This window comes from Lagenorhynchus albirostris, chromosome 2 (assembly GCF_949774975.1).
Source record: "Lagenorhynchus albirostris chromosome 2, mLagAlb1.1, whole genome shotgun sequence".
NCBI classification, from domain to species: domain Eukaryota; kingdom Metazoa; phylum Chordata; class Mammalia; order Artiodactyla; family Delphinidae; genus Lagenorhynchus; species Lagenorhynchus albirostris.
The window spans coordinates 25,202,176-25,215,242 of NC_083096.1; the positions used below are offsets into that span (position 1 = coordinate 25,202,176).

General features: G+C 45.9%; 1 protein-coding gene across 3 annotated transcripts in view; it reads left to right on the plus strand.

Annotated features, from left to right (window-relative positions):
• The window catches only part of SMYD3 (SET and MYND domain containing 3), a 722,658-nt gene that overhangs the window by 608,135 nt on the left and 101,456 nt on the right, over window positions 1-13,067 (plus strand). For all 3 annotated transcript variants that reach the window (XM_060128412.1, XM_060128421.1, XM_060128431.1), the window contains 2 exons: window positions 3,081-3,168; window positions 6,332-6,506. In XM_060128412.1, coding sequence (XP_059984395.1) covers window positions 3,081-3,168; window positions 6,332-6,506 — 263 coding nt within the window. The remainder of the gene's footprint in view (window positions 1-3,080; window positions 3,169-6,331; window positions 6,507-13,067) is intronic.

The window sequence follows — 13,067 nt, forward strand, 5'->3', positions numbered from 1 at the left end:
TTGTTTGATATGAGAATTGCTGCTCCAGTTTTCTTTTGGCTTCCATTTGCATGGAATATCTTTTTCCATCTCCTCACTTTCAGTCTGTATGTGTTCCTAGGTCTGAAGTGGGTCTCTTGTAGACAGCATATATATGGGTCTTGTTTTTGTATCCATTCAGCCAGTCTGTCTCTTTTGGTTGGAGCATTTAATCCATTTACATGGAAGGTAATTATCAATATGTATGTTCCTGTTACCGTTTTCTTAATTGTTTTGCGTTTGTTTATGTAGGACTTTTCCTTCTCTTGTGTTTCCTGCCTGGAGAAGTTCCTTTAGCATTTGTTGTAAAGCTGATTTGGTGGTGCTGAATTCTCTTCACTTTTGCTTGTCTTTAAAGGTTTTAATTTCTCTGTCGAATGGTTGTCAAGTTTTAATATGGGGGCTTCAACTGGGAGGCACTAGGAAGTTACTAAAGGCTTTTGTGTTATGGTGGGACTGTGGCTTCAGGAGACGGAGATGGACTTACAGCAGGTATTTGGAGGGAGATTGATGTTTAACCTTTTAAACGCAAGTGATTTTTATTTCCTTCTTATACACACAAAACACTAGGCTCTTACTTGGAATTTCCTAGAAGAAGTAGGGTCCACTTATGGTGTCTTTTTAAAAACCACCCTATTATATTACACATATGTACAACACATGTACACAGAGACTCATAAAGCCCTGTCACACAGACACACTCACACAAATGCACACATTTCCTCCTACACACACCCACTGCCTCTCCCGTTCTTGAGATCTCTTCTGTGCTACTTGGTGGCCCTCCTTCTTTTCTGCCCTGGCACACTTGAATGACATGTATCTTCCCACCAGTAACATAGGGCTTACTCTGGCAGTGGTTCTCACAGGGGTCATTCTATAAACCTCCCCTAGTAGGCATGTAAGAATCTCCAGGGAGATACATATAGTTTGAAAAAGTCTTCCCTCCCTCACCTTTACCATCACCCCACAGTGGCTGTGATTTGATATCACTTTCTAGAATGGTTCTTCTCCCTGACATCTCCTGAGAATCTAGTGGATATGGAACACCTGGTTTTGAGTAGCGTCTGATGAGAATTTCTTACCCTTTGGTTAGCCTCTTTAACGCAGTGCCATCCAGTAGAACTTCCTGTGATGATAGAACTGTTCTCTGTCTGCGCTGCCCAATATGGTAGCCACAGCCACATGTGGCTACTGAGCTCTTGAAATGTGGACATACAGGAAAAATAGAGGACTCAGTAGGAAGACAGACAATGAATAAATGGTAACTCCTACCTTCATTTTGAATTGCTTTTTAAGTTGTTTTGCTTTAGTTTTTGCAGAAGTCAACATTGGTACACGTGGGTGTAGTTACGCTCATCTTTTACCTAACTTCATTTTGATTGATAACTCAATATTTGATTGAAGTGTAGGACTTCCCTGGGGGCGCAGTGGTTAAGAATCCGCCTGCCAATGCAGGGGACATGGGTTCGAGCCCTGGTCCAGGAAGATCCCACATGCCACGGGGTCACTAAGCCCGTGAGCCACAACTACTGAGCCCGCGTGCCACAACTACTGAAGCTTGTGCACCTAGAGCCTGTGCTCCGCAACAGGAGAAGCCACCGCAATGAGAAGCCCACGCCCCGCAACGAAGAGTAGCCCCCACTGGCCGCAACTAGAGAAAGCCCACATGCAGCAACGAAGACCTGATGCAGCCAAAAATAAATAAATAAATAAATTTATTATTTTTTTTAAAGTGTTATCCATGGGTCTCCTGACAAATGATTCTTTCTCTTGCCTCTGTTCCCCTTCCTGATAAATACATACATACATATATGTATATATGTAAGCTTTATTGAGATATAATTCACATATGGTACAATTCAATCAGTTAAAGTGTACAATTCAATAGCTTTTCATGTATTCAAAGAGTTATGGAATCATCAACGTGATTGATTTTAGAATATTTTTATCACCCCCATAAAACTCATTAGTAGTCACTCCCCCGTTCTCCCTACCCACCACCCCCTGCCCTAGCCATTTACTAATCTACTTTCCTGTCTCTATGGATTTATCTATTCTGAGCATTTCATATGGGTGGAATCATACAATATATGGTCCTTTATGACCGGCTTCTTTCACTAAGCGTGATGTTTTTTAAGGTTCGTCCATGTTGTAGCATGTATTAGTACTTCATTTCTTTTTTTTTTAAATTTATTTAATTTATTTATTTTTGGCTGCATTGGGTCTTCCTTGCTGTGTGCGTGCTTTCTCTAGTTGCGGCGAGCGGGGGCTACTCTTCATTGAGGTGCGTGGGCTTCTCATTGCGTTGGCTTCTCTTGTTGCGTAGCACGGGCTCTAGGCATGTGGGCTTCCCTAGTTGTGGCTCACGGGCTCTAGAGTGCAGGCTCAGTAGTTGTGGCGCACGGGCTACGTTGCTCCGTGGCATGTGGGAAGTTCCCAGACCAGGGCTTGAACCCTTGTCCCCTGCATTGGCAGGCAGATTCTTAAACACTGCGCCACCAGGGAAGCCCAGTACTTCATTTCTTTTTATTGTCAACTAATATTCCATTGTATGGCTATACCACATTTTGTTTATCCATTCATTGGTTGATGGACGTTTGGGTTGTTTCTACTTTATTTGCTATTATGAAAATGCTGCTGTGAACATTTATGCACAAGTTTTCATGTGAACATATATCCGCATTTTTATTGCATATACATCTATGGAGTGGAATTATCGTATAGTAACTCTGTTTAACTTTTAGAATAACTGCCAAACTGTTTTCCAAAGTGGCTGCACCATTTTACATTCCTACCAGTAATGCATGAGGGTTCCAGTTTTTCCACAACCTTCCCAACATTTGTTATTATCTTTTTGATTATAACCATCCTAGTTATGAAATGATATCTCCTTGTGGTTTTGATTTGCATTTCCCCGATGCCCAGTAATATTGAGCATCTTTTCATGTGTTTATTGGCCATCTGTATATCTTCTCTGGAGAAATATCTATTCAGATCCTTTGCCCATTTTTTAATTGAGGAATTTGTCTTCCTCTGTTCTTTTCATTTGGCCTGAGCAGGATGCTGATATGCTAACTGGTGATGAACAAGTGTGGAAGGAAGTTCAAGAATCCCTGAAAAAAATCGAAGAACTGAAGGCACATTGGAGTATCCTTTTACCTGCGCATTGAGTTGTTTTGTGGGATTGCTTCCTTACTGGTTGGAGCCTAGTATTAATGAATCCATGACCGGGGTTTGACCTCTCCACGAGCCAGAGAGCTTCATTGTGTTCCGTGGTCACAGGTTGCATCCCTGACCCCAGCCAACAATTTCAGTAATGGCTAAGGAAGATATGGTAAGGTCAGCATGAATTCCTCTCCACCATTAGATGATAATCCAAATTTATAGGCAGGATTAGTGGGACAGTAAGTAGTACTCTCTTTATATGTACAAGGTAGCAAATTTCTGGATTCCCTTCCTCCCGTAACCTACATCTCTGAAAAGTATAACTTGGAATCCTTATAATTTAATGACTGTAGTCAACCATGACTGCAATGGCAATGGGAGTTGCTTCACAATACATTTTCTTGGCGTAAATAGTGAGGGGACCTCAGGAGGACCATAAGCCCTGGAGGATTGTAAGAGCCCGTGGTCTTTCAGCCTTTGAGTCTCAAGGAGTTGATTAACTCCCAAGTGGATTCACTGTGTTCCCCTTTCTCTTTTCCCCCAATCGTCTTATGGTCATGGAAAAGTCTGCAGAAAGGTGCCTGTTCTGTCATCCATAGTCTGTTCTCTTTGGGTGGGCTGTCTTCCCTGCTCCCCTCACTGGAGCAGAGTGACTTGTGGTAAACACCCAGAAAAGGCAAATACAGGTCAGCATTAGCTTGGGAGAAAAGCCTCTTAGTTAAAATTATTCCATTTTTTTGCTCACTGATGTGTTTTACAGGAAAGGTTTGCCTTGTTTGCCAGGTGACTGCTGCCAGTGTTTCGAAGGGAAGTTGTCATGTGGTCCCTCCCAGCTTGCTGGGGGAGAAAGTAGATGTATTCCTGTCAGCGGCTGCATCTGGTTTTTACTTCTAAGGCTTGTCACCTCAAACCTCTTTAAAATGAGTTGGAGCATATGTAAATGAACAGGCAAATAATTATGGAGGTCATGCAACATGATGTTAAAATAGAGTCAAAGTCTTGCCACAGAAACGTCTGGCATTGTGTAAGAGACAGGCATTCCTCCTGACGATCCGTCAAATATCTAATCCTAGGATGAAAAGCCACAGCGGCTAGCCTGTCAGTCTGTTACGAAACCAGTGCATTGCCTAAGATTCTGCTTCCCCCAGCTTCTGGGGGCCACATGCCGCAAACTTTAAACATGCACATCAGGTGGACACCACAGAAAGTCATCAAGTCACTTTTCTTCAATAAATGTGCCTCTTCCGAGACCAGAGGCAACTCCTCAGAGACGGGACTCGTCCTAAAATTACAGAGTGTTATGTACAGAAAGGCCCTCAGCCATGTGTTAGGGGGCCTGTAGTTCTAACCAGGAAGTCGGGCCTGTGGGGTAAGGTATCATGCCACCAGAGGCCCCCGCTGAAAGAAAGATATATTTCCTGCGAGGGTTACTTAAAATAGGAGCTCCCGCTCACGCAAGTGGCTTGATTGGTTTATCAGAAGTGTTCACTGATGTGTTGGAAAGCAGTGCCCTGCGAGTCTGAACTGTGGAAAAGGTAGATTTTGCCGGAGGGAGGGCAAAGGACAGGTGGGCCATCTGTCCAGGACGGGGGATGCTGTGTTAGGACCTGAGGAAGAGGCTTTGAGTTGGAGGCGGGGCGGAGAGCCCTGGGCTGTGTGAGAGTCGGGCAGGGTGTGGGTGTATGGCGGGGAAATGCCATCAGCCTTACTCCACTGAACCGTCTTCCTTAAGCTGGTCACGCTCGGAGGTCATGACACAGTAAAAGGAGGTGGAAGGCACTGATATTTGTGCAGTATGATCTTGTGCAAGACACTAAATGTTCTCCCACTGTGTCCCAGGTACACAATTCTGCCTGGCTCAGGAGAGAAGACGTGAAGCGTTTTTAAAAACTTTACCTACGGTATCTTATTTAATTCTTACAGCGACATTAGGCATTTTTATTTCTGGCCTACTTCAAAGCACAGGTGACGTCCTCAGAACCTCAAATCTGACCAGTGACAGAACTAGCTTAGATTTAAATCCAACTTTATCTGCGGTCCAACGCTATGCCATTTCTGTAAATCGGCAAACCTTGCGCGCTGTGGAATTCCAGCCTATGGAAGCAGATGAATTTGGAGCTACACAGGTTGAAGGTGAGAGAGGAGCCGGGGCCCAGCCCAGCATCCTCCTAGGCCTTGGCCTTGCCTAACACAGCATCAAAGGGAAGAAACTGTGTCAGGCCCCTGGGGCCTGCCTTCTCTCCACCTGCAGCTGTGCTTCTGAGGGGGTTCACCTGAAGGACTCGAGGCGTGCTGCGTGCACCACGTCCTCAGTGCTCTGACTGCCTTGTCCGTTTTAAAAAGTAAGGTCGCACTGGGCTCCATGAGAGTAAGTTATGGACTTCCGGTTAATCGGAAAGTCATTGTGGCTCCGAAGTGAATATTGGGTCTTCTCCCCACCTTTTCAAAGCATCCTTTCCCCCTGCCTGCAATTTATGTACCTAAGCCACATGTTCTTAATATTTATCTTTTCCTTTGGGGGTTTTAAATAAGAATACCTTTATTTGGTTAAGCATAGACTGGAATCACTTATGTTTTATAATCAAAAACCTTAAATTTGAGATCCACTGGAAATGGATTTCTTTAAGTTGTTTCCCCTAGTGTGTGCCTGGGGTTGTGTTTTTGGTTTCTTATACGCCCAAGGTTCAAATGACACAGAAGCAAAAATGAGCTCTTCCTTTTTTAAAAGGAGTCTCTCTAAAGCTTCTTTCATTTCAGATCATTTTTGAAACAGAAACTGAGTAAACAATTTTAAACTGAACTTAGTCTTTAGCTCATTTAATAAACAGCTGCATTTATTTCATGGCTAGGTTTAAAGAGAATCCGTGTAGGAATAGGAAGGAAGAATGGTTCTCTGGAAATCTAATCCCTCAGAGCACAGGCTTGGCTGGAAGATGGTTTGTTGATGTAAACAGAATTTCCTTCTCTGAGACGCCACTCACATGTTTTTGTTTCTCAAGTGTGTTTTCAGGCAGCTCATCTGTGCAAAATAATGGGCGCTTCCTTCCCTCCTGTGCCTGGGAGCTCTTCAGCCTTTTCAGAATCTCATTTTACTTTTGTTTTTCCTTGATGAAGACAGTGAATCCTTAACTAAGGTTAATAACAGAGTGGGAACAGGTTCTGGCCATGTGCCAGACGACCCTGAGCAGCAACGCAGAGCGGCTTCCTGACATCAACATCTACCAGCTGAAGGTGCTCGACTGTGCCATGGACGCCTGCATCAACCTCGGGCTGCTGGAGGAGGCGTTGTTCTACGGCATTCGGACCATGGAGCCGTACAGGTGAGTCCCGGGGAGGGCCTGAAGTAAGGGCTGCCGTGTCTTGGCTTGGGGCAGAGGCTCGAGAGAGCCTGACATCATCCTGACCATTGCTGCTTTGTAAAAGCGTTCCATCTGCTTCTCACAGCGTGTGAAACCACACCTTCGTTCATGTATGCGTTCGTTCTTCATTTGTAAAGTCCCTTCCGTGTGTCAGGCACTGTGGGTGTGCAGGGACTGATGAGATGCTGTCTGCACGTGGAGCTAGTGCTTGGAATAAGGTGCAATGCTCGCGATGGCAGAGGCAAGGACAGAGTTTGGGGGAGCAGAGAGGGGCTCGGCACAGGCGTAGCCTGGGGGCTGCGGCCTGTGGCCTCAGCCCTGCTGATCTAGGTGAGGACGCCCGTGTGGGACCCTCCACCTGGCTGACAGCAGTGCTGGTTTCTTCCGTTTCTCAGGGCTTTATGGTTCCCAGAGTGCCTTCACTCGAGCCCTCTGACCTCATAATCACCTTATGACCCAAGCAGGAGAGCAGGGGGACAGCCCTGCTCAAACATGTCATTGAGTCAGAGGAAGGAACTACTGGTAATGAATTGTTTCTTGACCGGCCTCAGCTCCTCCAGACCCGGGCGTGTTTTGCCCCTAGAGGTTCTGGTTACTCAGGGGAGCTTCCGGAGGGAGGGCAGTGTTGAAGTCTAGTGCTGAGAATTTGGTGCTGGTGGGTGTGGGACCCTAGTTTGCAGTGGGCTAAGAACATAAGTTTGGAAGATGAGATAGATCAGTCCAGAAGAAAGGGCACAGAGACGCATATACCATCATCTGAGGTTGGAATAGCCGCCTCCAGCACAGAACAAGATCACTCACTGTGGGGAAGGTGGTCTGAAAGCATCTGGGACCTGGGGAGGCTGGGGGAGGCCCCTGCGGAGGAGGGGCACCATTCCAGGCAGATACTGAGTTTCCCAGCTCTGAAGACCGTGCAGACATGATGTCAGCCCTAAGGGGCTGAGCAGAGTGAAGATCCAGGTCTAGACCTATGCAACATGGGCAACAGGCAGGGGAGTGGTCCTCAGGGAAGGAGGGGAGGGAGGCAGAGCCCAGGGCGCCGCCTGTCCCCACTGAGGAAGAGCCTCAGAAGACACTGGAGCTGGGAAGTTACCAAGATCAACACGATAAGAACAGAAGCAAGTCCAGGGTCTGGGATATCAGTCCGGGCAAAGGGACGAAGCCGGAAATGACACATTTGGTCAGGAAGCCAGGAGCACGGTGCAGACAGAGAAGGGCCTAAAGATGGCATAGACCCACCAGCCAGGTGCATGGCAGAAGTCCATAGGCCAGCCACGGCACCAGGGTGACCCTGAGGGTGTTTTTCAGAGCTTCTCTAGGTGGTTTCTCCCAGTGCCTTGTGGTTGAACAGCTTCGGAATCCAGACTGTGAGTCAGCTTTAATCAAATTTATAAGAGATTGCCTTGAGGGCTGGGACTGTAGACTTTCCCATGAGCGTGAAACGTCTGTTAGGTATGATGAATCTTGTGGGTTCTCAGAAAATATGAATTGAATACAGAGAGAGATAAGGCTTCGTTCGTTCACTGTGTTGCAGTGAGAGGCAGGTTGGGGACGGTTGGCGTTACCCCTCTGAACTCGGGGCTCGGGCTCACGACGCCAAACCACAGGCTGCCCGGTGAGCGGATGGAATCCGGCCAGGAGTCAAAGACGGAAAATCCTCTTTCCTCCAGACCCCCTTGGCGGCGGCTCGCCCTGCTGCGGTCTGGGGCTGGAAGTGCACTGAGCCCGCCGCCCAGGCGCAGGAATATATGTTGGTCCCCCGGCTTCATTAGGAAAGCCGCATGCCTTTGAGGGAGCTCGTTCTCGTGTACTTTTGAATCCGCTTTTCTCCATAGCCCCCAAGGCTTCCCTGAAGGACTTTCTTACCCCCTTTATTAACTGGCAGTTTCACTGACTTAAACTTGAATCAAACAAAGAGGGCTTTCTTGTAAGCGAGGCCAAGTCCACGGAATGTACTCCATGTTGTTTGGAATACTTTTGGTTATGTTTCCCTGGTGTTGGGCAGGTCACGATCTCTCTGTAAATGTACCCTCTGTTCTTACGCTGGGTGACACATTTCCAAGCTTCCCTCCGTTTCTCCTCCCTGGAGCTTATTAAGGAGTTGCTCTGTGGTGTTCTGTATTTCAAGAAATCGAATCTGCAATGATCCACTTCAAACGAGTGAGATCTGAACTATTTGCTTTCAAAGTTGTAGCAGAGAAAAGGGCTATCAGTAATCCAGACCAACAGAGTTAAGAGAAATGAGAGGGATGGATGCCGACAGACTTGGCCCTTTTGCCCTTCAGCTCAGGCAAAAGTGAAAATAAAGAACTAACGGGCCAGATGCCCTGCAAGCCCTTTAACAATCTTAGAGTGTGAGGTAGGAATCCCGAGGTGGGCAGTGGTTTTCACCCCGCAGGTGTGCACGAGGGAACTCATGCTGTGGGCCTCCCGCGTCTACACGGTCTCCCGGCAAATGCTTCGGGTGGGCTTTTTGTCCACCTGTAGCCAAGGACACGGGTAGTTAGGCATTTGTTACTGAGAGGTGACTGGATTGCCATCTGCCGTAACAGTTTTACAATGTTAATATACTGTTTTCAGCAACTAGATTGAGGTCAAGACTCTAGTGATGATTTTGTCACTGCTGACCTTGGCTAAATCTTAACTGCTGACCTTAGAGGAGAAGGCGTCCATTATTCCATTTTTATCCAAATCACCGCGTTGCCCTCGGCTCCCTTCTTGTCACTCCATCATTTATTTTTACTCGATAGAAGTTCCTTTTATGGTGCAACATAAAATATTAAGTTCTTTATGTTTCATAAAGCAATTTGGAATTAATTCACATACAACAAAATGTGCAGTCTTTAGTATTAACTCACAGTACTTCTCCTGAGAGTATCTATGTGTGTATCTGTGATTATATATGCAGTCATCTGTCTGTTAGCACTACCAACATTAAGTAATTTAAAGGTATTTCCCAAATTTTACTTAAAAATACAATTCAGTCAAATCTCAGCTGTAAGACGAATTGGGTTTCAAAAGTTAGTTTGCCAGTTGGTAGTTTAGGACTTGGGAAGCATTTTCTTATTGAAGAAGGTATTACAGATCATGCTGGGGTCCCTGGACTAGCCCGTGAAAGTCTACTAGGCATCGTCAATGTAGGCCATACATTTTTTTAAAAAAAGGAGAAAGAAAAACAAAAACAAAACTGAGCATAGTTTTAAAAACTAAGATTTAAATTATGTTGAATACAAATTAAAGTTGATTTTCTTTAGGAACCAGAGGCTGATACGGAGGTACAGAGGCTTCTTAAGGCTTCGAGGAGGACTTTCAATATATTCACACGTTCTGTTAATTTTTTTTTAATATCCTTATTGGAGTATAATTGCTTTACAATGGTGTGTTAGTTTCTGCTGTATAACAAGGTGAATCAGCTATACGTATACATATATCCCCATATCCCCTCCCTCTTGCGTCTCCCTCCCACCCTCCCTATCCCACCCCTCTAGGTGGTCACAAAGCACTGAGCTGCTATGCGGCTGCTTCCCACTAGCTATCTACCTTACGTTTGGTAGTGTATATATGTCCATGCCACTCTCTCACTTCATCCCAGCTTGCCCTTCCCCCTCCCTGTGACCTCAAGTCCATTTCAATATATTCACACGTTCTGGTAATTTTTGTTGTAAGAATAATACATACTCTTAGGAAAGGACATTTTCAAAACGACGGAAAGGTAAAAATCATCCTCATCTTTCACATCCTGTCCCACTCCCTAAAGATAGCCATGGTAAGTTTCTTTCTGAACTTTTCCATGTGTGAGGGACTCGTCTGAATATATTCCAAAGCCCCACTTTTCCCTCCTTCCCTCACTTTCTGTTTTCTTCTTGTCTTTCTTGGGGAGAGACTTGGTCCCAATCCTGATCCATTAAATATGCCCACTGGCGTGTGGTGGGTGGGGAAGGAAAGATGACAAGGAGAAAAGGGATGGAGAAGCCAAGAATTCTCCTTAGTGGGAGAGAGAAGGAAAAAATAGGGTCGTTCTCTGTCTCATGTTCCATAACTTGCTTTTTTCACTTTATGACAAAGTGTGGACATCTGTGCAGATCGACTCCTGCATGTCTACCTCATTCTTTCTTTTTTTTTTTTGCGGTACGCGGGCCACTCACTGTTGTGGCCCCTTCCGCCGCGGAGCACAGGCTCTGGACGCGCAGGCTCAGCGGCCATGGCTCACGGGCCCAGCCGCTCCGCGGCATGTGGGATCTTCCCGGACCGGGGCACGAACCCGTGTGCCCTGCATCTGCAGGCGGACTCTCAACCACTGCACCACCAGGGAAGCCCTACCTCATTCCTTTTAACAGATACCTAGTATATCATCTCAGGAATGTACCGTAATTTGTCCATCCGTCCCTCTGGTCTCCGTGTATGTTTACCATGTCAAACAATACTATGATTAACAGCCACATACTTGCATCCTTGTGTTCTGATGTGACTGAAGCCATAGGGTGAATCCATATGATAAATTCCTAAATGCTAACTTGCTGCATCAAAAGTTATGTACATTTTCAATGTAGATAACCATTATCAAATTGTGTCCCCCGTCCACCAAAGTGTTCCTCTTTTCCCAAAAGAATTAAGAATGGATAGCATGATATTGATTATATCTGATTTAAATTCATTTCATAATATATAAGGGCCTTTTCCTGATCAAAGTCTGTTCTTATAGAGTGAGGTTTGCTTGTATTGATTTACTTATCCAAAAATAGTGCTGGGAATGACGTTTTGTAAGTTACCTGGAAAGAGGCAGAAGAACAGGAATGACGAAGGGTCTTACCCGTGAGTGCATGACAGTTATGAAATCCTCCTCAAGGGGAAGAAATCGTGCAAGAGTAAGATTTTTTCTCATCGTTTTCTGTGCTTTGTTGTCAGAAAAAAAAAAATAGTGGGAAGAATGGCAGTAAAATGCAGCTGGTGGTTTGCGTACATGACGTAGTTACGAGTAAGTGTCTGTAACTCAGAGATTGCCAGTAATTACATAGCAGCCATTTCCGTTTTGATTTTGCCAGTAATTTTTTGACTCTTCCCTCAGAAGCTTTAGCAGATAAGTTGATGAAATGTAAGGTTTCATCACAGCAGTACCTTCTACGACTGTTTTCAAGCTGGCTTTTCTTCTGAAGACGTTTACAATTGGTCTTCTGTGGGTTTTTGTATAGTCCAAGAGCCAGCAGAGCATATGTGGGTGCACGTTCCCCGGGACGTAGTCACTCACTCACTCAGCACTTACTTGGGCCTGCTCTGCCGTTGCCTCGTCTCTCCGTGTCACAGACCTTGTTAGGCTGCTCCAGGAGGATGCTTGTGTCCATATACCTGTCCGTGAAGCTCATTCCTAGAGGGCAAGGTCTTGGCTGGGGGTATCAGCTGTAGGACTTCTCCAGACTCACAGAGGAGGACCCAGAGGTAAAGCAGAGCTGGGTCTCCAGCCAGGAGGGGACATGAGAATCGGAGCTTCACCCAGCGTACTGTTCACGCACCTTGTTTGCAATCTGTCTTCCATGGTGAGGTTTACAGAATTATTTCACCCAATGAATGAACAAATGTTTTACTCTCTGCTTACTGATGTGGACAATAATCCCTTAGCCACTTAATCATTTTTTTTCCACACTGTAATTTTCAATTAAAGTATCTTTGGTGGCCAAACCCCTATATGAGAGTTTGAGCTCTGTGTGCATGTTTGTGTAAAATACTGAGTTGCCTGATACCTCTAATCGGGGCCTCTCTTTCTTTGCTGCCAGTTCTGTGAGATTGATTTCTTAGTCACGGCCCCTTGTCTTAACACTGGGGCAATGACCACCGGCCTGGCAGTTGGGGTAGGGGCCTGTCGAGGCCGCAGCACTCTTAATTTAACCTGCTTAATATCAGCCCCTTAGTTTAATTCCAAAGGGCTCTTTTAGTTCAGAATCTAGAAATACAACAAAAGGAAAAAGAAGGCAAAGGAGAGAAAAGAGGAAGAGGAAGGGGGCGAGAACAGCGCAGATGATGAGACGCCGCAGTTCAGGTGCACGTGTGTTTACTTAAACTACCGACTTGAGCTCATCCCTAGTTACTCGTGTTTCCAGGTCCAGATAACCTGGAGCTAGTGTGAGGCTTTTGGTAGGAGAATAAAGAAGAGCAAGCTGACTAATTTCTCTGACTGCACTTTCCTTGGGGCAGCGGAGGAATGAAACCATCTTGCCTTCAGTGGCCCACTCCTCTAAAGACACCCTAACTTCCCTTTCGCTCTAACCACCTTGCTGGGGATGCCACCTGTGTGTTTGGGTAAAGACATTTACTGACCAGTGTTCTGGGTAGTTCCAGCCCTGACCCCACTAGTTGCATGAGAATGAACCAGCTGTGTGGGTTTTGTTCCGAAAGAGAAATAAAGGGTAGTCTGTGCATGGAACTGGCATGAGGCTCTGACCCTCCAGCCCCTCTGGAAGAGGGGAGGGGCGGCCACGAGCCCACCCATTCTCCTGGGTGCTGCAGCTCCCCTGCCCGTTGCCACCACCC